Source organism: the organism of the source record quoted next, unplaced genomic scaffold (genome assembly GCF_019419815.1).
Source record: "Pyrus x bretschneideri cultivar Hongxiangsu unplaced genomic scaffold, Pyrus_bretschneideri_v1 Contig17, whole genome shotgun sequence".
Classification (NCBI taxonomy): domain Eukaryota; kingdom Viridiplantae; phylum Streptophyta; class Magnoliopsida; order Rosales; family Rosaceae; genus Pyrus; species Pyrus x bretschneideri.
In genome coordinates, this window is record NW_025999468.1 from 6,571,292 (window position 1) to 6,595,975 (window position 24,684).

The 24,684-nt window shown below is 35.9% G+C and overlaps 2 protein-coding genes and 1 long non-coding RNA gene across 3 annotated transcripts; 2 read left to right on the forward strand and 1 right to left on the reverse strand.

Moving 5' to 3' along the window:
• The first annotated feature begins 4,761 nt into the window (after window positions 1-4,761).
• On the forward strand, window positions 4,762-7,915 carry LOC103946296 (legumin B). Its single transcript, XM_009356949.3, has 4 exons — window positions 4,762-4,877; window positions 5,363-5,576; window positions 6,325-7,039; window positions 7,471-7,915. The coding sequence occupies exons 2-4, from the start codon at window positions 5,378-5,380 to the stop codon at window positions 7,598-7,600; spliced, it is 1,044 nt and encodes a 347-aa protein (XP_009355224.2). The 5' UTR covers window positions 4,762-4,877; window positions 5,363-5,377; the 3' UTR covers window positions 7,601-7,915.
• A 202-nt stretch (window positions 7,916-8,117) lies between these two features.
• Window positions 8,118-9,210, reverse strand: LOC103946295. The gene is made up of 4 exons (XR_667112.3): window positions 8,789-9,210; window positions 8,612-8,663; window positions 8,390-8,470; window positions 8,118-8,297 (listed from the first exon to the last, which is right to left on the reverse strand). It is a non-coding gene; the product is annotated as an uncharacterized LOC103946295 (long non-coding RNA).
• A 10,201-nt stretch (window positions 9,211-19,411) lies between these two features.
• Window positions 19,412-22,554, forward strand: LOC103946294 (12S seed storage globulin 2). The gene is made up of 4 exons (XM_048581656.1): window positions 19,412-19,571; window positions 20,599-20,811; window positions 21,240-21,948; window positions 22,221-22,554. The coding sequence occupies exons 2-4, from the start codon at window positions 20,613-20,615 to the stop codon at window positions 22,348-22,350; spliced, it is 1,038 nt and encodes a 345-aa protein (XP_048437613.1). The 5' UTR covers window positions 19,412-19,571; window positions 20,599-20,612; the 3' UTR covers window positions 22,351-22,554.
• Window positions 22,555-24,684: the final 2,130 nt, after the last annotated feature.

The following is a 24,684-nucleotide window of genomic DNA, read 5'->3' on the forward strand; positions in this document are numbered from 1 at the left end:
ACTCCATATTATAGAGGCTATAAATCGGCGATAGGTTTGGGTATTGTGCTATTGGTTCTGTTGTTTTAAGATAGTTTGATGTCTTTGAGGAAAAGCTGGCCATTGATAATCCAATAGCCTTGGGCCAGACTAATACTCTCATGAGGAGCGTATTTGAACGTGTTTCTCATAACAAGTTTCCAAATAACTTTCACAACCATATGCGACCCACTGTATTTTAGGGTTTAATCAACGAGGCACGAGAACTCGGTTTTCGCTGAACGCAATGAAGAAGCAATTCAGAAGGTTCGTCGTTCTCCAAGTGCTGCTGAAATCTATGACCATGGTTTGGGATGTACAAGAAAAATCTCTTGTACAATTAATGACTAGTTTGAACATGAGGAGCGGTCTGATCAAACCGCTCTTAGATTTTTAGTTCCTTTCCCTGTCTATGTTTTGGTCGTGGGGAGGGATGCCAGTAAGTCCCAAAAAACAAAACTACTTGGTTTTGGATAAGCCCAACAGATCAGAACAAGATCAATCGAGGTACATTCCTTTTCATCGTACGTATGTTCTTTTGTTTAGGTTCATTATTTTTCTTCCTTCTTCTAACCTTTAGAATATAGGACTTAAGCTAACAAGGCTTTCTGCTTTGTGACTTTAGAATACAGGACAACAACAATAAATTAACTTCTCCTTTGCCATAGTCACACAAAGGGATTTGGGAAATTTGAAAAAACAACCAAGATTCGAAACCGATATAGAATTATAGCCATGATTTTAAATTTATTGTAATTATAACCAAAGTTTGATGTGAAGGTACTAATATATCCTTAATGACAAATTATTTACAATCATGCCCTTTCTTGCAATTTGGCGTCAAGGATATAATGTGCCTCTGGAAGCTTTTGCAGAGCTTCACCGATGCTCCCATACCGATCAGATACGAAACACCTCCAATGGCACCTCTCAATTTTGTTAGAAACCATGTCCATGAACATCATTTTCTGAGCCACCCATGCCATAATAAAATTTACAATGAAGAGAGAGGGAGAGATGAGGGGTTTATGGGGAGGGAGGGGTTAGGTGTTATACATAGGCAGGTAGAGAGTAGGATGATAGGAGTGGAGGAATACATGGAGACAATGGGGTCAGTGCATATATTTCATATTGCCTGTAGCGATTACAAAAACTGTTGTAGATGGGGGCGGGAGAATTTGAGGTTCGGTTGATTTTCTAGGGTTTTGTTTGATTTCTTTTGGATTTGGCCAATCACCCTGATTTGCAATGCAATCCAATTCAACCTTAAAGTTTCATAAGGGTGCGGTGCGAGAGAGAGGGAGGGATGTCGACAGCAATGATCGAAAACGGAAAAGAAAGATGAAGAGTTTCATTTTCTAAAGGAATTAGTACTTAAGGGTATATTAGTACTTTTATATTAGATTTAGTTATAGTTATGATAATTATTACTAGCATTTGTCTACACACTTTATGTATATGAACACATATTTTTAGAAAATGAGAAAGAGAGAGAGAGAACGTGGAGGGAGTGAGAGGTTTTTGTTTTTGATTATTTTTTATTTTTTATATTGGAGGTATTTTAATATTACATGTAGGTGATGTTCTAATAAAAAACAGTAAAATTTGGACATGTGAAATTACATTATTGCCCATCATTTTTTTTGTGTGATAGAAGACTAAGTAGTATTTTCATCCTTTTTTGGTTGACAAAAAGGGTTTCATTAATTAATAGTGTTGACCCTAAAACTACCGAGTCTACGTGGCGCACAGGCCGAGTAACTAATGAGCTAACTACGTCATTCAGTTGATGTGAGGCATGCCAACTCGTCGGCCGAGCTTGGCCGAGGAGTAAAATTTGTTGATGTCGCGTTGAGTGCGTCGCTGACTTCTTGATCTTGTGATTGCGGCCGAGGAAGGAACAAGTCCCGGCCTTTGGATTCTCGAGCCTGAAGACAAGGCTGCTAGTTCTGCGAAGTTCATGAATCGTCGGCGCCGGATTCGGTCACAATGATTATATTTGTAAGAGTATAAGCACGTCGAATCGACATTAGACTATATGGACACAAGTACTCAAAGGAGATGTATGTCTTGATGGTAAATGTGGTTCGGCTGTCAGAATGCCGAACTCTGAAACTCACTTGTGAGTATCCAAGCATAAAACCACTCGGCGTTCGATATGCCGAATGTAGTAACTTGTAACACCTTACTTCGCTAAGAAGATTAATAAGATGGCCTTTGCCAATAAGGATTTAGAAACCCTTCTCGACTGAGACTTGGATAGGTAACCAGTCGGCCTCGATGCAGTGCTGTTTATCCAAACTGAAGGTGTTCGCCGGTTGCCTTCACAGTGCTGTTTATCCAAACTGAAGATGTGTCGGCGGAAAAAGAAAATAAAAAATCTCAAGATGTTTGAGAGGTTTGCGTAGGGCAGCTGTGTGTTGAATTGGAGGTCCTTTTTCCGTTGCCATTGCATCTATATTTATAGGACTGAAGTACTTGCTTTGCACGATCAGATAATGTTGCAGAGTTTAATTGCAACTTTAATTCCTGAAGTTGATTCGCATCAAAAACCAGAAACCAAGGGATATCCTTCAAACTGAGCCGTGGGATTTGTTCCAAGACTTTTCAAACCTAATAAAAGTCCATCTAGGCTTATCACATCACATTTCTAGCCCACCTAGGCTTCTCATCTCATCACCAAAACTCCATCAGTAGCCTTTATCCCATGCATGCATAATAAAATGAAATATAATCTCATCATGCATGCCTTATTATCTGATACTCTAAAGACCATCTTCCATCAAACACATGGCATCCAATTCTTGCATGGCATCAGTCAATCACCCATTCAATCTCATCTATATCTCTTCATAGTCTTTATCTGATCAAAGCTTGAGATATAGTTTGCATCCCATTTATCTTATACAAAAACAATTCTTTACTAAAAGATAATTATTATGATAAAAACCATAATAATATCTTTTAATAACAAAATTAACTTCACCTTTTCATCCGTCGGTCTGGAACAATGCTCAACCAATGGCCTCAATTGTATGGACCAATGGTGTAAATTTGGGTCCAAATAAATAGAGATAAACTTAAGAGCAATTTTGTAAATATTTCATAGCTTGCACATAAATGGTTCACACAAGTACATGTGGAGTAATTTTGTAGCTCGTACATAGAGGCTTTTTTATTTTTTTTTATTTTTTTTAAAAGCATGTTTCACCAAAGCAAGGGCATGACTTTACAATAGTAGGGATTATGACTTTACAATAGCATGTGCTGAAGGCTACTTTATATGCACGATAGTGAAGCAAATAATACAACGAACCTAGTCCTCTCCACTTGAGGAGATATTTCTCCATATACCCAAATTACTTGTCGGTACATCACGTGTCATACTAAGTAAACATCTGATGACTTTATGCTCTTTGTGAACTCTAAATTGTTTAGTTAGCATTTTACAACTGATATAAACAAAAAAAAAAAAAATATGACGCATATTAATGAAATTTTCCAATACCCAGAATGACCTTTAGCAATTAAATAAATTATACATTGTACCCGTCGACATCGTCGTCAACCTGCCACGTCTCTCTTCCGTCCTCTCACAACTGTTTATAAATAGTTTATATAAATCTTATAAATATCATAATAAAAGAAAAGATAAAAAAAAATATTATATAATATTCAACATCATATCTTTTTTATTCATTTTACAAAGTCGCAGTGATTTTACATAAAAATTTACCAAACACTTTAACATTGCTTTTTTTTTTTTGCTAAAAGCACTTTTACAAAAAAATTTACCAAACACTCTATTGCTTTATTTCACAGCTGTTTATTCTTGCAGCACAGCAGAAGCAGTTTTTTTTCAAAGCACAACAATACCAAACCAGCCCAATTGTTCCTTGAAGGTAGCTAGTAAATTTACTTATACTATAACACGTGATGTAAAAACTCATGTTTTGAACACACTAAAATATCTGTCTCACTTGATAGCAATGTATCACATAAAGATGTTAAGCATTTCCTGTTTCGACTATTCAGATATGAGCACAACTTACACGCATTTGCCATTCTGTGCATATATATGCGACCAAAGTTAATGTGAATAAATTTTTTAATGTTAGGAACACGATTCGGTACACCAAGTGATATAATATTGAATTTTTTTTTTCAAATTTCTAACTAATTATATTATTATACTTAGTTTACTAAATCGTGTTCTTGACACACTAAAAATTGTGAGTGAAACAACGAATGAAATGTGGACCCGGATTCTCTATGTGGGGATTCGAAGGATCAATTAATCGTGTTCGTTCATCGTATATTGTGTGGTCAATTTTCTTCATGTACTCTTTATATTTAATTTTAAATAAAATAATTTAAAATAATTTTTAACCGCACAATGTACAATAAACGAACAAGATTGATTGATTATTTGGATCCTCATAAATAAGATCATGATAGGATCCTATTCCATGAAATGTATAACAAATTAACAATAAAAGGGAGGCCATTCCTATTTTCCAAGAGATGCAGATCTTGCCCCTCGCAACCAATCTATATAATACAATATAATTTTAAATGTTTCTATATCTCTCTTGCATTATCTCACGCGAGGGCGCGCATATATATACGAACTGTTATTAGAACTCTAAAAATCTTATTTTACACTTTTTATAAGTGTATTTTTCTTTTTAATTATAGAAAGTTTAGAGTGCCAAATGAAATTTTTAGATTACTAATAACAATTCCTTATATATATATACACACGTAGTCGACTCCAATCTTCATATGTATATCCATAGTCAAATTGCTGAAATTTTTTAGAGAGTTTGCTCATCTGTCTTCGCTTACGAAACTTAAGGGTGATACTTTCTTGCCTAGTTGTATCGCTTTGTTTGTTGGCTTTTGTTTTCTGGGTCAGATGCTTTCTTATACTGAGTTAAGATCCTTTCTAAATCCTTGTGTTCGAAACCTAAAAATCGGAAATCTGAGCTGTTGAAGAGAGAGAAATAGAGATTCATATCCTTAGTTTATGTGAGGTAGTCAAAATAGACTTCATGAGGACTACATGATTTAAAATGAGTTTTCCGGATCTTTGAGTCTATAGGTTTCAGACATAGAGATCCAGAGAGAATCTCAATTCTCTTATACTAACATTTCCTTGGCTCTTTGTCTCTTTTGAGGGCTCTTGTTTTTTATGTTTAAGTTGTGCATATGTAAGTTAAACCAGTTAGATGACAATGTAGATTCTCCCTTCTCCTAGATTAGACTGGTCAAAATGATCGTCTTGTTGTAAAATTAATTAAAAACTGATATTGATCTGGCTTTTTGGATGATTTTTTTTAAGGAAATACTTTAATCAATGGATGTGACGGACTTAACACCCAAGTCAGCTCAAAAGTTGTTTGAAGCAGATGGAGGAGCATATTACATTTGGTCGAGTTCAGATAATCCGGTGCTTGCTGAGGTCAAGGTTGGTGCGGGCAAGCTTGTTCTTCAACCGCATGGTTTTGCTCTTCCTCACTATGCAGATTCCTCCAAACTGGGATATGTTCTTCAAGGTAATTAATAACTAATTAACTACAGCCTGCAAATACATATATAATTAACTGCACTTATGATTATCATGTTCACATGTAAGAGATTTTTCATTGTACTTGGAACATGAGACGGAACATTATATGTCATTATACAATAGGAGGAAAGTTTTTTTTATTCAAGCGTCCATCCAATTACAAAATGACATGTGGTGTTCTACCTTGTGTTCCGAGCATATTGAAAAATCTCTCTTCACGTACATGTGTGCGTATTTTAGTTAACTGTTTTTGTAATAAAAATGGAAAGCAAAGTTTGTTATTTGTTCATCAATGCCCTTATTATATAGCTAGTTATATGATGGAAACCAAGAGTCATACTTATGTTTCTAGACTATAATGCTTATATAATTATCGGTTATGAATCTGAACCACATATTCAATCAATAATCAAGTTGATTAAGGTGGCGAAGAAATTCACATAATCTGTATTTTAGATTTACAACCTGACAAAATAATGATAACAGATGATGTTGGTGATGTTCTTTTAAGAAAGAAACTAATAGTGAATGATCATTTAGCCATGCAAAGAGATCATTTAAAAAAGTATGTTAATTTCATTCATCATCGTCCTTGTTACGATAATCGACCTGGTGATCGATCAGTTGGACCAAAATAATCAACATGATCAATGGTTCAGATTTAGTTATTCGCATGAAAGCATTAAGTTATTAACTATAGTTGAAGATCTTAATTAGCACTCATGGTGATGCAGGTGATGATGGACTAGTAGGAATGGTATTCCCTAACACATCAGAGGAGGTGGTGGTTAAGGTTAAGAAAGGAGATGTGATACCAGTGCCAACTGGAACAGTCTCATGGTGGTTCAACAACGGAGATCGCTCTGATCAGGAGCTTGTTGTTGTTTTCTTGGGTGAAACTGCCGGAGCTCAAATTCCCGGTCAATTTTCATACTTTTTTATTGCCGGAACGCTAAGTCTACTTGCAGGTTTCTCAACTGAATTTGTCAGCAAGTTCTTCAACATCACCGAGGACGAAGCTGATGACATCACCAAAAGCCAGACTGGGGTTTTGATCATCAAGCTCGGTCAAGATGAAAAGACCAAAATGGCCCTTCTCAATCAGAAACTCACCCACAAACATGTTCACAACATCACTAGTAGTAAACCTACAGCTACATTGACTGAGACGGAATTTCCTCCTCTTAAACAAGCTGGGTTAAGTGCGAACCTCACGAAACTCGAGGCCGACGCGATTAGCTCTCCAATTTACGCACCTGATTCCACAGTCCAGGTGATTTATGTTGCTCGAGGGAGTGGCCGGATACAGATCGTGGGTGTTAACGGTCAACGTTTGTTGGACGCAGAGGTAACTGCGGGGCAACTGCTTGTGGTACCAACGTTCTACATGGTTGCTAAACTTGCAGGACAAAATGGGTTGGAGTGTTTTGCTGTCATGACCAGTTCTCAGTAAGCACATTGAGCTGTCACAACACCACTACTTTAATTTCAGTAGTACTTCATTTTTGCTATTTATTAAATGAATCCATTTCGATAATGAACTATAATGAAGTACAAATTATTCTCATTGGACACAAAAAATTGATGCCCATATTAACGCACTCTATAATTCTAATACAAGTAGGTCTCACGTATAATTGTGTAATCCATTTGTATTAAAAAGTGTGTCAGTGTTGTATGTATAAATAATTTTATTGCTAACGATTATTATTGTGCAAAATAATATTGAAATGTCACAACAACATTACTTCAATTTTAGTAGTATTTTTTACAGACTGAATTATTGCCGTATGAAACAGTATGTGTATGTATATATATATGCACGCGCGCGCTCGCGTGTGTTAATTTAGTGATATACTTAATTGGTATTATTTTTGCAGGCCTGTCTTAGAAGACTTAGCTGGGAAGACATCAGCATTGGGAGCATTATCACCGGAGGTACTACAAATAGCCCTTAATATAAGTCCCGGGCCAGAACAACTTCTCAAGTCAAAGATTAGAAAGGGGTGATCGATCATGATCAACGGTTCAACGGCCTAATTATATATCTATATATATATATATATGTATGTATGTAATATTAATAAGCAGATCCATGCATCATGCATGATATATTACTGCAATGCAAGAGTGAGATACGGTCTTTCTGTATGTAATTTTCACTACAAGAATTTAAGCTATAGCACACCCCTTGCATTGGTGCGGATTAAGATGAAAGAGCACCGACATCGGTGGCAATTATCAGCAGCCACCATGCAGCCACTGAATAAGAATCCGATGTCCTATGTAAACATCTTCGTTGTAACAAACGCCACCATTTCTACATCCGTGTTATTTATTTATAATTAAAAATAGTAAGTAAATCTTGTCAGAGAAAGTGTCCAGATTCCTTTTTTTTTTTTTCAGAACGGAGTAGGATTTTCCTCTCCTATTCTTATCATCTTCCCTCTCTTCCTTTTTTATTATTTCTATAAAAAAAAAATTAATATAAGATATTAATATGATTAAACTGTACCAATTCAAATAAGAGGAAAGATGACGCCCTCTGAGCACCCATTGCATTGTCTAATCCCATTATTAATGTCAGTGTCTTTTAATAAAATTTAATATTTTTGCAATCAAGTCCTCCAAGACAAACTTGCAATCAAGTCCTACAATTTCATAAAATACTTCCATCCATCTTCCATCGGTAGCGTTCTTGAACAACCTGGGCAAAATTATAAAAACTTGTAAGATAATATCACATAATCATACTAAATTTAAAATAGTTAAAAACAACTAAAACAAATTAAAATCTACCTCCATAAGAACTTCATAGTTCATATCTGAATAAATCACTTAAGATCCGATTGTTAAATCATCTTCTACACTTCTTTCTATCTATCAAAAAAGTTAACAACGCAAAAAAAACCACAAATAAAAAACATCATAATTTACTTAAAAGAGCAACGAAAATTAAATTTTTAGTCAGAATGAAAAAATAAAAGAAAAATGATTATAGCGAAAACAGAATAGTTATACCTCTCTATGCATCCTCCTCAATGCCAAACCTTTTTGTACTCAACACTTTTCACTGCAGAACAACAATCCATCGTATGAATTAACAAAAAATTGCATGCAGAGGAGACCCAGGCGAGATCTGAAAATATACATTCAAATCTTAGAAGATATGAGCTCAAAGTGGGAAAAAACTCGAACCTGATCTGATACAAAGAGAGGAGAGAGAGAGACCATGATGCATGAGCAGTGTTGGCGATGGTGGATAACGGATAGGAATATGGAAAGGATGGGGTTGAAAGAAAGGAGCTTCAGGGTTGAAATTGAGGTTTGAAAAGAACGCTAAAAGCCCAATGAAAAAAAAAAAAAAAAAACAGAATAGAAAAGCCGACGATGGACGTCGGGTGCCTAAGCCGTCGACTCTCAAAATGGCAAACTGAATGAAAGCAAAATCGGATCTGAAATTGAGGAAAAGGAAAGAACTCTCACAGAGAGAGAGAAGCTCCTACAAAGGGAGAGAAGAGCTCTCACAAACGGGAGAGAAAAACTCTCACCAACTCCTCTGCAATCCAAAATAAAACAAAGGGGAGAGAGAACTTTATCTCCTAGGGAAAAGGAGAAAGATTGTCTGCGCTCCTGTTATCATGCCTTTCCCATCCTTCCTATTTGTGCGGTTACGGTTTAACCACGTCAAATATTTTATATTGATTTTTTAATAAAGATAATAAGATAAAAAACAATAGGAATATAAAATGTTGACGTAACTTAACTGTGACTGCACAAATATGAGAGGATGAGAAGGGTACGGTAACAGAAGGGCAAACAATTTGCCTCCGAAGGAAAAACACAAGAGGAAGAAGAAAAACATTGATGTAGTTTAATCGTGACCACATAAATAAAAAGGGATGGAAAGAGTATAAGATGGGAAGGGCAGACAATCCAGATCTAAGGAAAAAACGAAGAGAGATGTGACCGTGAAAACAAAGAGACAGAGGGGGGGAATCAAAGGAGAAAGAGGAAAATGAAGAGAGAGAGTTAGCTGATTAGATTTGAGCACAATATAATAACAATTAAAAAACTTAATAATTATTACTTTGACATAAAAAGAATCTAATAATTATTATTTTGCATGTATAAAGCAAAATAATGAATTTGTAGGTTATAAATTTGAAGAGTGACACTATCATCGATGTCGGAAAGCCTAAAGGACACCAAACATACACAGCTGTGCAACCGACTCTTAAAATGACACAGATGGTGAATGGTGTCCCCAAAACAGTGTTCTATGTATGGCCTGTTTTCTAGTAGTGTTTTTTGAATAAAATTTGTGAATGGATCCCAGTGACAATGTAAGAATTCACTATTGATAAAATACAATACACTCTCTGTTTGTTGAATAAAATTCTGTGAATGATGACGATGACAATTGTGTACACATAAATCCATTTCACCAAAGCTGAGACTTGGCAAGTAGAGATTATGAGCCCCGCTATCATCTTCCCTTCTTTCCCTCTTCTCATTTGCATCTCGTCTCTTTTCCCTTGCTCAGTTGTTCTTCTCTTCCCCTTGTATTTTCTTCAAATGTTTTATCTGTTCCCTTTTCGTCTCTTTCTCAAATCAAACAAAATTGGTCAAACTGAGCTGAATCTGAACTGAACTAGTTATACCATTTAAATTTTATCTTCCATTTTTTAAGGTGAAGCAAATCGAACCAAACCGTTAATTAGTCAGTGTTTAAGCATGTATATAGGGAATCGATTATCGAACACATTTGCTGACTTCATGCTCTTTGTGAGCTCTAAATTGTTTAGTTAGTATATATGTATTAAGATATATTTTCGTAGTCGCATTATTCAAACCACTGAAGTTGTAATTCGTCTGTTTAGACTTCGTCTAATGAAATTTCTCTACCATATATTGACAAAAAAAAAATGCATGTATTATGGCTGAGATTATACACACGACAGTGAAACAAATAATACTATGTACCTAGTCCTCTCCATTGCAGTAGATCTATTTTCATGTACCCGGAACACGAGCTTGTACATTACGTGTTATAAGAGTGTTGAATCCCACATCGACCAAGTAAAAGAAAAGTAAATAGTTTAAATATCTTAACCTCACTCTAACTAACACCGATACCTTTTGTGATAAAATCTCACACCTGACGGATTGTGCAAGTGGTAATTACAAAGTTGAGGACAATATCAGTGTTGTTGGAAGTGGGTCTTTGGTCTGTCCCATCTTTCTAATAATTCTACATGGTATCAGAATCAAAAAGCGGACCCGTACTATACTGCCACATGATGGGTGGGTCTCATTGGCCTCGCGCGATGATGGATGGGTCCCATTGGTCCCTCGTGTAGGGTGAGTCCCCTTAGCTCCACGTGGTTGCTGATGTGTGGATCTTCCACGTGTGACCCACTAATTAGGTCCCACGTGAAGGGGCGTGTTGAATCCCACATCGACCAAGTAAAAGAAAAGCAAATAGTTTAAACATCATAACCTCACTCTAACTAACACCGATGCCTTTTTGTGATAAAATCTCATACCTGACAGATTATGCAGGTGGTAATTGCCAAGTTGGGGACAATATCGGTGTTGTTAAAAGTGGACCTTGAGCCTATCTCTCTGATAATTTTACATGGTATCAAAGTTAGGAAGCAAGCCCTGTACTGCCATGTGATGAGTGGGTCCCTTTGGCCCCACGTGTAGGTTTAGTCCTCTTAGCCCCGCGTGTAGACCTCCCACGTGTGACCCACTAATTGAGACACATGTGAGGCGGCATGTTGAATCCCACATCAGTTATACAAAAAGAGAAATTATAGCTTAAATATCATAACCCTACTCCAATTAATATCGATGGCTTTAATGATAAACACCCCACACCTGATGGATTTGGCAGGTAGTAATTACCAAGTTGGGAATAATATTAGTGTTATTGGAAGTGGGCATTTGGCTAATCTTTCTGATAATTCTACATGGTATTAGAGCCAGAGAATGGGCCTATATGTATTGCCACGTGATGGGTGGGTCACTTTGGCCCCGCCGATAATGGTGGGTCCCTTGACCCTGCGTGTAAGGTGAGTCCCTTTAGCTCCACGTAGTTGCCAATGTATGGATCTCCCACGTGTGACCCACTAATTGGGTCTCATGAGAGGGCATGTTGAAACCCCATATCGGCTAGAGAAATAAAGAAAGAAGAGTTTAAATATCTTAACCTCACTCCAACTAATATCAAGGCTTTTTGTGATAAAACCCCACATCTGATGAATTTTGCAGGTTGTAATTACTAAGTTAGGAACATTATCAATATTGTTAAAAGTGGGCATGCAGCCCATTTCTCTAATAATTCTACAAAGAGAACATATATTTTTTAGTGTCCCTTGGTAAAGATTGTCGTAATATTTATAATAAATTCACTTTAATTATGACGCATGATGTATATATTTATATTCTGTATACAGAAAAATCTCTCTCAAGTTGGGGATACGTGTGAATAGCATGTATCACGTAACAATGTCAAGTCACCATTTGAATTAGGAATGCAGTACACCTCGCATTTGCTATTTTGTACATATGCAACCAAAGTCTGGAAAATGTCAGCGAAGCAATTTACAAGGGACCAATAAACAACGACGCGATGCATTTGGGAACTCGAGGTGTGTGTGTTACGTACACGGAGGGCTGACTATATGACGGGTCCAACAAATCTTACAACAGCATGATATCTCGGGTCATAATAATTGAGAGATTTTTTTATGTGCTTGAAATATGGGGTAAACACAACATTTCTTTATACAATTGGAGGTATAAGCTAAAAATAAAAAAAAATCTCCAATTGTTCACTCCTTTTTTATTTTTTTGGTTGTGAGGAATGCCATCAAGCCCAATCAACAACATTAATTAGTTTCGGTATAGTATCTGCTTTTGTTTAGGTTGTAAACACTTGTGAGATCATCTTCAATTCTCGAGTAAAACATAAAAATTTTAATCCATAAACAACTTTTCTAGTACAATTCTTCTGTCCTAAAATTTTAGCCATTAAATAATGAATTTAGGCTATTTTTTTTTCTTAAACTTTTAAATAAAAAAAATTATGTAGAATATCTTAATTTAATTTTATGAACATTTTAATCTAAAAATACTTAATATTGAAAAATCACAAATCAACACCATGAAACCAGTTAAACACTATGAAAAAAAATATGAAATACATAAAAGATTTTTTTTTTTTAATTACTTTAGCCGTTAGATTTAAATTTGGACCGTTAAATTTTTATTTTTTTTTACCGTTAAATTTTATCAAATTAGATCTTAACAGTTGGATTCAATGAATTTATAAATATAAAACTAAATAAAATACACATATATGGTGGGCCAGCCCCACTAATCCTGGGCTAAATCTGACTTTTTTTTAGGTTTTAGGTTTTAGCTTTCAGCCCACACATTTAGCATGAGTTGGGTTGGATTTGGGGGAATAAAACCTAAAAAATAGCATTTAACCCAGAGTTAGATTTGGTCTAAGTGCTGAATTAATGTCCCAGCGTCCTATCTGGATTGACCTATTTCAATATATTAAAAACGTGAGAAAGTGGTTGACAAGTGTACAAATAATATATGCGTTTGGTATGTGAATTTTGTTTGGTTTATGTGTATCAGTGTATTTGGTTGAATACGATTTATGTAATACTAATAATATTGTGAGTTTTTAATTGACCTAAACCAAAACTCCTTATTAATACTTACGAGGTCACAACCGTTAGAACTAGGAAAGTCAAAGTCTCCAATAGTCATTGCACCTAAGCATAATATCGGGACCCATTAGTAAAACTCAACTAAAACTTTTAAATTTGGGAAAACAGAGTGCTGATTTGGAATCAGGGCGTTGAAATATCCTAAGAGGAGTCCCGGGCAAATTTCGTAAAATGTCAACAGGAAAGTCAATGGTCAACTACGTTAAAACTTTAGAATTTCACTAAATAGATGTCAAAAATAGCTCGGGGCATCGAAATAAGCTTAGGAGAGTCCCGAAAAAGTTTCGTAAAAGTGGATGCAAAGAATATTTCAAGAATATTCCAAAGAATATTCTAAGAATATTTCAAATGATTTTATTATTATTATTATTTTAAACTTTGGTCCAGTCACGTTTTGTTTTGCGCCCCCTTCAGGTAGAATTAAGGCCTACGATCCCGATATTAAGGCACTCCCGCATCGGTATCTTCAAATCCTCTTGATGTATGATTCACTTTCTTTGTAATCACATTTGTTTCGTAATATTCCTTTCGCACTATTCTTGATTAAATGTATGTTTTGAACACATTCCCGCATCCACACATTTTCATTATATTTAAATTTAGGGACACTTTGGATGTAGTCCCTAACTACCAATATTCTTTGACTGAAACCTTTGTAGTTTTTAATTTTTGATCGAAGTCCCTGACATTAATGTAATAATATATTTCTATGTAGGTTATTATATTCGTAAATTAAAGTTATTTATATTAATGAGATTTTAAATAAAATTCATAATTTATGGGAGTAAAAATATTAAGGATGAATTATACTCTCCAATATATTGCGTGCGTGTGTATATACACACACAAGGGCACGTTTATCAAAACTAACTAAAAAATTATTGTACCAGAACATAGGTACATTTTTCAAAAACACAAAAAAAAAAAAAGGCTTAATAACATTATCAAATTTCTTTTATTAAACTTGACATGGATAAATTCTCAAATCAACGAAATAGAATGTGCTCATATATGTTTTAAAAAAAAGGTACATTTTTCATATGACAAATTAGTATAGTTCAGATTGGGTACATATAAGATTAAAAAATTGAATTTTTTTTAATATAAAAATTTAATGGGTACAAACTTATTCTAATTTTATTTTTCATATTTTGGAAATGTTTGAATTGAAAATTAATTAGGAGTTTAATAAGGGTGTGAGTATTAAAACTCTAAATCAATTAAAATTACGTAACTTACATAAAATTCATTAATATATTAATGTTAGGGACTTTGATCAAAATGTAAAAACTGATAAGGTCTTAGTTAATAAACATTAGAAACTAGGGACCATATACTATTTTTTTTACTTATTTTATTTACATTCGTTTCTTCTTTATAATTTGCATGCATGTTAAAAATAGCTTCGTCACCCTCGGGTGTCGGTCAACACATGCCTATCCTAGTATTTGGGGATACATGGGATTGGGGCATGTTGCCATATGAGAGGGTTTCAACACAATTGTGGTTCATAAAGCCTTGTGATTTGAAGTGCTATTATTACAAGGACGTGGTCGTTGTATCTTGGGGGACAAACGCCAATCAACCATGAGCACTGTAGTGGGGCGTAAACTTGTCTTAAGGATAGAGTGTCTAACAATTGTCTCGACCGTATTCCCACATTTTTTAAATCCATTATGTCATGTTCATTTAACATTGGATACTCATGCGCATGCATTAAGTTTGATATATAATTGCATGAATTATTTCTGAATTTTTTATGTGATTTAATATAGCAACTAGACCCTATTTTTCAAGTCCGTCCACCAGAGGAGATTTTTTCAGGTATTTTGAACACGAGCTGGTATATTACATATCATAACTGAAGAAGGAATCTACTTTTTAGTGTGTAGAAAGAATATTCTTGTATGATTTATTTCATTCCCAATTACACAATATATAAGATATATCGGTATAATGGTTGATTACAATAGAATGGATTACAAAAAAAGATATGAAATAGCCAACTTTCCATTCTTAACACAATCTTATTAATGACGAAGAGATTTGTTGAGATGATGGAGATGAGAGAATCCCGATGTTTACCTTAAAAACTATTTAGCCTACGTGACTCACATGCCGAATAGTTAATAAGCTAACTATATCCATCGGTTGATTATGGGGCCTGCCAACTCGTGGGCTAAGCTTGGCCGGGGAGTGAATGAATGTTGATGTGGTGTTGTGCGCACTGATGACTTCTGAATCTTGCGACTGCGGCTGAAGAAGGAACACATCTCAGCCTTCAGGTTTTAGAGCTTGAAGACAAGGCTACTAGTTCTGCGAATTTCACGAATCTTCAGCACTGGGTTTAGCGATGGCAAATTGATACCAAACTATAGAGGCACAAGTATTTTGAGATATGTGTCTTGATTGTAAATATGATTCGACTGTTTGAGTGCAAAACTTTGAAATGCACTTGTGAGTATCTAATCATACAGTAAGTTCGGCCTTCAGTGTGCCGAACGTCGTAGCCTGGTAACACCTTACTTCGTCAAAAAGGCTAATAAGATGACCTTTTCCAACAAGGACCAATCAAATCCTTGCTGATCGAGACTTGTATAGATAACCAGTCGGTCGTGAAGAAGTGTTGTTTATCCAAACTGAAGGTGTTCCTTAGTCGGCTAATTCTACAGTTCCAGTGCTGTTTATCCAAACTAAAGATGTTGCCAGTTGCCAACACAATGTTGTTTACCCAAACTCAAGGTATATTGGTGTTAAAAGGGTAAAATAAAAATCTCAGGATGTTGGAGAGGTTTTGCGTATAGCGAGAGTTTACGCAATGCAGTTTTGTGTGTTGGTCTAAAGGGGATCTTAACGTTGCTAATGCTTCTTTATTTATAAAACATATTTTCACCTTGGTACGACCTAACAATTTTGTAGAGTTCAATGGATTTAGATCTCATCTGGATCCAAATTATGGGGATCTTATAGATCCAAATTGTGGGGATCCTATAGATCCAAATTATGGGGATCCTAGGGATCCTCATGTCCTAGTCATTCATCATATATTGTGTAGTTAGAAATCATTTTGAATGATGTAAGAATATCTAAATCCCTATAAAAAAGATCTGAAAATAATCTTTATCCGAATTCAACTGCAACTCAAACCAGCGGAATTGATCCGTGTCATAGGCTAAAACCTATCCCCTAATTAGAAACTTATCACGTCACCATAAATAAAAAAAAAAAGACAAGTTTATATCCATCGAATCGCTTCACCGATCCAAGCCATGCATATTTCCCCTGATGAAGACCATAGAGAAATTATAGAGTAGTATTGTAGTACCACGTGGCAAGGCCAAATGGTAGTACTCACTAATCAGATTAAGACACATTTAATTGTGAGATAATAAAAATATCAGTGTTCTAAAAAACGGCCTAGGCGGCACGTAGGCGTTGAGCGGCGGAGCTTCAACCCGATTTAGACCAAAACGTTCAGTTAGGCGGGGAGGAATTAGGCGGCCACCTAAGCGTTCACTAGGTGCCTGAGGTGGGCTAAGTGGTGCTAGGCGGTAGTCTAGGCGGTTTGAATCTTGCTGCAAATCCCAAACTTACTGCAATTTTTGCAAAGAATCTACAACTTCTAATCTCGTACGTAGCAGCAGAGCCCCGACGAATTTCTGCAGCTCGTCTCTGTGAAGATGAGGGAAGAGAGAGTGCGAAGAGAAAGAGAGTGACTGCCGTCGAATTTCTGCAGCTCGTCTCTATGAAGATAAGGGAAGAAGGAGTGCTGCCGACGAATTTTTGCAGCTCGTCTGTGAAGATGAGGGAAGAGAAAATGCGAAGAGAGAAAGACTTAAACATTTCAATATATGGTGGCGCAAGTTGAGGACTAGGATCTCAAATCCAAGGTCAAAAGCTAATGGTTTTAATTATGAAAACCACCCAAGGTGGACAGGTGAAGTGAAAGAGGTGAGGTGGACGGTTGATGGTTTTAATAATGAAAACCACTCACTACGTGGACTTTTTATATTTTTAAAAGTTTGTGATATTATATATATATATATATATATATATAAATTACAAATTATTTAGATAATTTTTTTTTCCTTAGGAAAGCATAATATATATGTACATAAAACATTCATATATGTATGTTCTTTTATAAGAAATAACATATTAGTCAATAATTATTTACATTTGATATAGTAAATTTAATTAATTCATAAAATATATAAGAAATTTACCTAAATCCGCCTAGACACCACCTAGTAACTAGGCGCTAGCCTATCGTTCAACTAGCGTCTAACGTTTTTTAGAACCTTGAAAAATATTTATAATTGTTTAATTATTTCATTAACTGTCAATAAATCTGAAACCTCTCCGGCTTCTTCTCTCTCCCCTCTCTGTTCATCGAGAAATCTTTAACTTCATCTCCTTCTTCGTTCATCTCCTCATTGCCTCCTTTCTGTCGCAGAACTTCGTCCTCCGTGCGCTCTACCGGTGAATGACTACTGATCAAAATTTAAATGAGACTTTTGAACCAAGGAGGTCCCTGTCCGAAATGAGTTCGGTTTTCGTCACTGTTAAAATTTAAATGGCAATGAGAGAGATGAGTTCGATGTCCTTCTTCTGTTGTTTAGATTTCTGTCACAAGTCAGAATTATTCATTTTGTTTCGATCGTTCGGCTGTAAAACGTTCACCAAATATTGCATATTTTGAATGACCGGCCGACGAAATTAGATCCTCTCCGGACCAATTTCATATGGACCCTCTGGACCATTTAATCCCGACTGTTCACCATAGAACCGAAGGTGAGGACTAAAACTTTTTTTTCTTTTAACTCTTCGCTCACTTTCCTCAAACTCTTCTCGGTTCCCCTCGGCGATAGTTTATAAAGAGGAACACGAAACGATGAAAACAAGAAATTAAAAGATGAAAATTGAAACACTTTTCAGATTCTTTTCAGATTAGTGAAAAGGATGAAACATTGTATTTTTGGATGTGTAGCAATCTTGAAGGTTTGGAATATTGAAACAGTTTTCAGATTTTTTTTGCAGTTGAAAAATAGTGGAAGGATTGAAAGTTGTAGATTTGCAGCAACCTTGAAGGTCTGGAGCTTTTGTTCAATGAAAATCTAGAGCTTTGCTTCAATGAATTTTCTTGTGGGAGGAGAGAGAGAAGACAACAGACGAAGTTGATGCGGTGAAGAGTTAAATGCATTATTAATAAATTATTAACTGATTATTCAATTCATATTTCCACGTGTCTTAATATCTAAAGATAAAGCCACGTGCTACAACCACAATCACTCCAACATGTCCATGAATTCCAAGCCAATTTGACTTTGGACTTTGATAATAATTAGCCACGTAAGAGATTGCATGCACCTAGGGCTTGATGTGATAGCCTATGATGTGATAGCCTATTTTAGACGGAACCACAATCACTCCAACATGTCCATGAATTCCAAGCCAATTTGACTTTGGGCTTTGATAATAATTAGCCACGTAAGAGATTGCATGCACCTAGGGCTTGATGTGATAATAATTAGCCACGTAAGAGATTGCTTGCACCTAGAGCTTGATGTGATAGCCTATGATGTGATAGCCTATTCGAATGTTAAGTTAGACTAGTTAGACGGAACCGCAATCACTCCAACATGTCTATGAATTCCAAGCCAATTTGACTTTGGACTTTGATAATAATTAGCCACGTAAGAGAATGCATGCACCTAGGGCTTGATGTGATAGCCTATTCAAATGTTAAGTTAGACTAGTTAGACGCAACCACAATCACTCCGACATGTCCATGAATTCCAAGCCAATTTAAACTGTACCACTCACTTCCATATCAGAGATATGATTTTGAGCTTTGGTAATAATTAGCCACGTAAGAGATTGCATGCACCTAGGGCTTGATGTGATAGCCTATTCGAATGTCTTCACACAATCTTTTGAAAATTGCACACGTGCCCATTTATTATTTTCTTGCAAACTATTAAATGTTAATTTACGTATTTATGTTTTATTAGTAATATATCATTTTGATTTAACATTTTGTTCTATCTGATATTATCCTAATTTTAATCATTTACTGATCTCTCTAGCATATATATATATATATATATATATGCATATGTACATGTTGTGGACTCGACTTCCTTCATATATCCATAGTCATAGGTTCAATTTGCTGAAAAGTTCTCGATAGTTGGCTCATCTATCTTCACTCACGAAACTAGAAGGTGATATTGTCTTGCTTAATTGTATCGCTTTGTTTGTAGCCTTTGGTTTTCTGTGATCCAAATGCTTTATTATACTAACGTTTCCTTGGCTCTTCGCCTCTGTTGAGGGATCTTGTTTTTCTTGTTGGCTCTTCGCCTCTGTTGAGGGATCTTGTTTTTTTGTTTAAGTTATGCATATCTAAGTTAGACTAGTTAGACGCAAGGTCTAAAATATCGATATATAGCCCAAAAATACTCAGAAAAATGAAAAATCTCAATCTTGAGCATAGAGGGATTCAAACCCCTCCCATTTTACTTCTTCAACACCTTGACCACCATATCATTTATGTTTTTGTGAAAATACGCTAAAATATTTATATATATGGTTTTGTTTTGAATTCGTTTTGCAAGAAATAAATTTGCACATGACAATGAATCTTTGACAATTTCTTTTCAAGTATCTACTTTTGACACATAGAGATGATGAAGATAGTGAAAATTTTGAACCTCATAGGAACTCTATGTGGTACTAAGTCACTCATGTATCTTACCATGCAATGTATAAAGTGTAAAATATTGTACTAATTCATTATATATAAATGATTATGGTGTGTTTAAACTTCTTTCATTAATTACTACATATTTTCTACACTCACAATGTTTTCTAGCTCGCTATATAATCAACTTAAATCAGTTAAATCCATCATGCAATGCATTTCCTTCCAATTTTTTGTGATAAACTAATAGATAATTGCCTAAATAAACATCCTGCAAAGTTTCAATAAAAATTTCTAAGTTTTTCTTACAATTTCCGTGGTTTTTATTCAATTTTTATCGATATCGATAATATCCCAATATTTCCATCAAAATTTCCGTGTTTTTGGACTACTGATATTTCCGATATCATCGATATTTTAGACCTTGATTAGACGATAATTTGAAATCTCTCTTCTTGTAGATTGGATTGGTTAAAAAAATAATTATCTTGTCGTAAAAGCTAATTAATAAAAACCGACATTGATTTGGCTTTTTGGATGGTTTTTTTAAGGAATAATTTAATCAATGGATGGGATGGACTTAACACCCGAGTCAGCTCAAAAGTTTTTTGAAGGAGACGGAGGAGCATATTACATTTGGTCGAGTTCAGATGCTCCCGTGCTTGCTGAGGCCAAGGTTGGTGCAGGCAAGCTTGTTCTTCAACCTCATGGCTTTGCACTTCCTCACTATTCAGATTCCTCCAAACTGGGATATGTTCTTCAAGGTAAGTAATAACTAATTAACTACAGCCTGCAAATACATATATAAATAAATGCACTAATAAATATCATGTTCACGTGTGAGAGAATTTTTTTTTTTATTATTACGTCTAGAACACGAGAGAATATCATTGTCACTGGAAAGTTTTTTTATTCAAGTGTCCATCCAATTGCAAAATAACATTTAGTGTTCTGTCTCATATTTCTAGTACACTAAAAAATCTCCTCACCTACATGTTTGCCTATTTTAATTATTTTTTATTTTTATTTTTTGTAACTAAGAAAGATGGAAAACAAAAGTTTGTTATTTGTTCATCAATGCCCTTGTTATATAACTAGCTATACGATCGAAAACAAAAGTCATACTTAACTTGCTAGACTACAATGCTTATATTATAGTTGAAGATCTTAATTAGCTCTAATGGTGATGCAGGTGATGATGGATTAGTAGGAATGGTATTTCCTAACACATCAGAGGAGGTGGTGGTTAAGGTTAAGAAAGGAGATGTGATACCAGTACCAGTTGGAGCAGTCTCATGGTGGTTCAACAATGGAGATCGCTCTGAGGAGCTTGTTGTTGTTTTCTTGGGTGAAACTGCCGGAGCTCACATTCCCGGCCAATTTACGTATTTTTTTATTGGCGGAACCCTAAGTCTACTTGCAGGTTTCTCAACTGAATTTGTCAGCAAGTCCTTCAACATCACCAAGGATGAAGTTGATGGCATCACCAAAAGCCAGACTGGGGTTTTGATCATCAAGCTAGGTGAAGATGAAAAGGCCAAAATGCCCCTCCCCAATCTAAAACTCACGGACAAATTTGTTCACAACATCAGTACTAGTAGTACAACTACATTAACTGAAAAGGAATTTCCTTTTCTTAAACAAGTTGGGTTAAGTGTTAACCTCACAAAACTTGAGGCCAACGCAATCAGCTCTCCAATCTACACAGCCGATTCCACAGTCCAAGTGATTTATGTTGCTCGAGGGAGTGGCCGGATACAGATCGTGGGTGTTAACGGTCAACGTTTGTTGGACGCAGAGGTAACTGCCGGGCAGCTGCTTGTGGTACCAACTTTCTTCATGGTTGCTAAACTTGCAGGACATAATGGGTTGGAGTGTTTCGCTCTCATGACTAGTTCTCAGTAAGCACATTGAAATGTCACAACACCACTGCTTTCATTTTAGTACCCTTTTTTTTTTCCTAATGAAATCACTTCGATACTGTAGTGCGAGTGATTCTATTTGGACACAGGAAAGTGATACATTTGTTAACACACATGTAAATATTATACGTGAGTGTTAGTTTCTATCCACATGACATTATGCAATTAGTATAGGATGCTATATCAGCGATATAATTATGTCATGTAAGTCCTCCTAATTCAGGAAATACTAATTGGTATTATATTTGCAGGCCTGTCGTGGAAGACTTAGCTGGAAAGACATCAGCATTGGGAGCATTATCACCGGAGGTGCTGCGAATATCCCTTAATATAACTCCAGAGCTAGAAAAACTTCTCAAGTCCAAGATTCGAAGGGTCTGATCATGATCAACAACCGAATTAATTATTCCAAATCAATGCATCATGATTAATGTGGTAGTAAAAGTCCGCCGAGAATCTTTTATGTAATCTTATCAGTTATTTTAAAAAACAGAAAAATAAGTCACAAGACTTAAGGGTCTTTCTGGATATCGTTGTATTTTTATGCGCTTTTGTTTAATAAAAGGCCAAATTTTTTTTGTGGTCCATGTGGTGACACGGCATTTTCAATGTGACCCTTGTTAACAATTGAGATCCAAATCCAAACTTCCGTTAGTCTTCTGTTAAATAAACTCATGTGACTATCACATAGGGGGTCAAATTCATCATTTTAATGCAAATTACATCCCATTCCATAGACATCTAGTATGAGTTAGTGTTTAACGGAAATAAGATTTCACATAAAATAAGCTTGAATGCAAAGAGTGAAACAAAACTTGTAAACCACGTCAATGGCTAGGAGAAGAGGTGAAAGTGAAGTCGCACCTAATTTCTCAAGTATGATTTAATTTCGTTTGGAATCATAATACTTGTGATAAACCATTGTTTTTTTCAATGCCAACACGTCTTTGATCATGAGTTAGAGTCTTAGTCTATCTTAAATTTTCATTCTTGTATCAATTTGTACCAATCCAAATGTGTGACAACCCGTCCCGAGTTAATGTATATTTTATCCTCGAATGTGTGGAAATGACGATTATGCCCTCAAGGCTTAGTGACGTCGATGTTTGTATATAGTGTTAAAGTATTTTTCTCGCTGACGTAATTAAATTGTATGCACCATCACGACTGTGTTGACGCAAGTTAGGGTCGAATTGGATTCGTAACGGAAAAGTTATGAGTAAACGAATTAGTAAATGGGTGGAATGATATTCTTTGGAGCCCAATCAGATTTTTGGGTTAGTTTTACTTCTTTTGGATCCTAAAACTCTTTCTTTCTTTCTCTCATAGTAGCCCAATTAGGGCCTGAGATTTCTTTTTCTTTTGGCCAACCCGTGACTACACACACATACATACACACGTGCAAACCCTTTTCCCTCCTCTCTTCTCGATCTTTCCTTCCCGTCCGTACAACCGAGTTCTACAACTTTCAAACACCATCAAAACCTTACGGATCGATCTCGAGGGTTTCCTATTTATACTCCTTTCGAGCTCTAGAGTCTCGTGATACCACTTACTAAGCGAGTTAACCCCAAAAACCTTGGATTTTAGAAACTTCGGTGAGGAGTTAAAATAACTCTAACGTGATCGTGGGTGATTTAATTGGTTTTGAGGCTTCAGAAGGTGCTTCCCTAGTTTCCCTAGCACTTTGGAGTCATTTTGAAATGTTTTAGACATCGGGACACGATGGTTCACTGAGTTGTAGACTTTGTCAAAATTTCGAGGGACTTTCTAACCATTTTCGTCGGATTTAGGACCTCTAAAAGGTAAGGATTTGTTCTCCTTGTTGAGAGCTTTAAATCCACATAAAATTCATGGAATTTGGTTGAGTTTTGAAGAAGATATTGAAATTTGAAGTTTTTCCAGTTTCTAGTGTAACAGACGGCGACCGGCGGCGGCTCCGGCGAGGACCACCGGAGAAGACACGGAATATTCCATCAACTTTGACAGAATATACTAACGGCGTCAAGTATCACCGTTAGTTTTTAGACGGAATATGTTGTTATTTAACAGAATATTCCCTAACGCTGTCAAAGATTCCGTCCATGTGCCAGGCACGTGCCTATGTGTGGCCGTGCCTTGGCCGGCCCGTGAGGGCGTGGGACATCGGAAAATTATTCTAAAAATATGGGGATGCTCTTGGTGTTGAGTAGGCCATGATGGTATATTCAAACACCCCAATTGAGCAACATATGAGAAGTTGTTACACGGTTTTGTTTATGTGCTTAAAATTAACGTTAAAATAGTTGTTTCACATATAGGTGAAACGTTTCCGGAGGACAAGTGTAGTCAGGCGAGACTCGGGGGTTACGACCCAGCTACATACTAGTGAGTAGGTTTTTGGTTTATATATATATATATGTGTGTGTGTGTGTGTGTGTGTGTGTGTGTGTGTGTGTGTGTGTTTCCCAGAAACTGTTTTAAATGGAACTTTGTTTAAAATGCCATGTCATGTTTGCTTTGCATTTTAGCATATGCATTAGTATAGTTTTGCATAATATAGCATGATGCTGCGGTGGCCTATGGAAGTTTAGGTGAGTGTATATTGACGGTATAGTTGCACAGTAGTTGATTATGAGTTGATGCACATAGAACTCATTGTCCTGCACACCCGGTATTAGTGCTCCATCGTGGCCAAGGCCTAGCCTTCACGTGATCGATCACCTCCCGCACCGC

Excerpts from the sequence above, each read along its gene's own strand:
- LOC103946296 (XM_009356949.3), top strand. The coding sequence starts at position 5,378 with ATGGATGTGACGGACTTAACACCCAAGTCAGCTCAAAAGTTGTTTGAA. Across the intron at positions 5,577-6,324 it reads ACTGGGATATGTTCTTCAAG|GTGATGATGGACTAGTAGGA; the intron begins GTAATTAATAAC and ends ATGGTGATGCAG. Across the intron at positions 7,040-7,470 it reads GCTGTCATGACCAGTTCTCA|GCCTGTCTTAGAAGACTTAG; the intron begins GTAAGCACATTG and ends TTATTTTTGCAG.
- LOC103946294 (XM_048581656.1), top strand. The coding sequence starts at position 20,613 with ATGGATGGGATGGACTTAACACCCGAGTCAGCTCAAAAGTTTTTTGAA. Across the intron at positions 20,812-21,239 it reads ACTGGGATATGTTCTTCAAG|GTGATGATGGATTAGTAGGA; the intron begins GTAAGTAATAAC and ends ATGGTGATGCAG. Across the intron at positions 21,949-22,220 it reads GCTCTCATGACTAGTTCTCA|GCCTGTCGTGGAAGACTTAG; the intron begins GTAAGCACATTG and ends TTATATTTGCAG.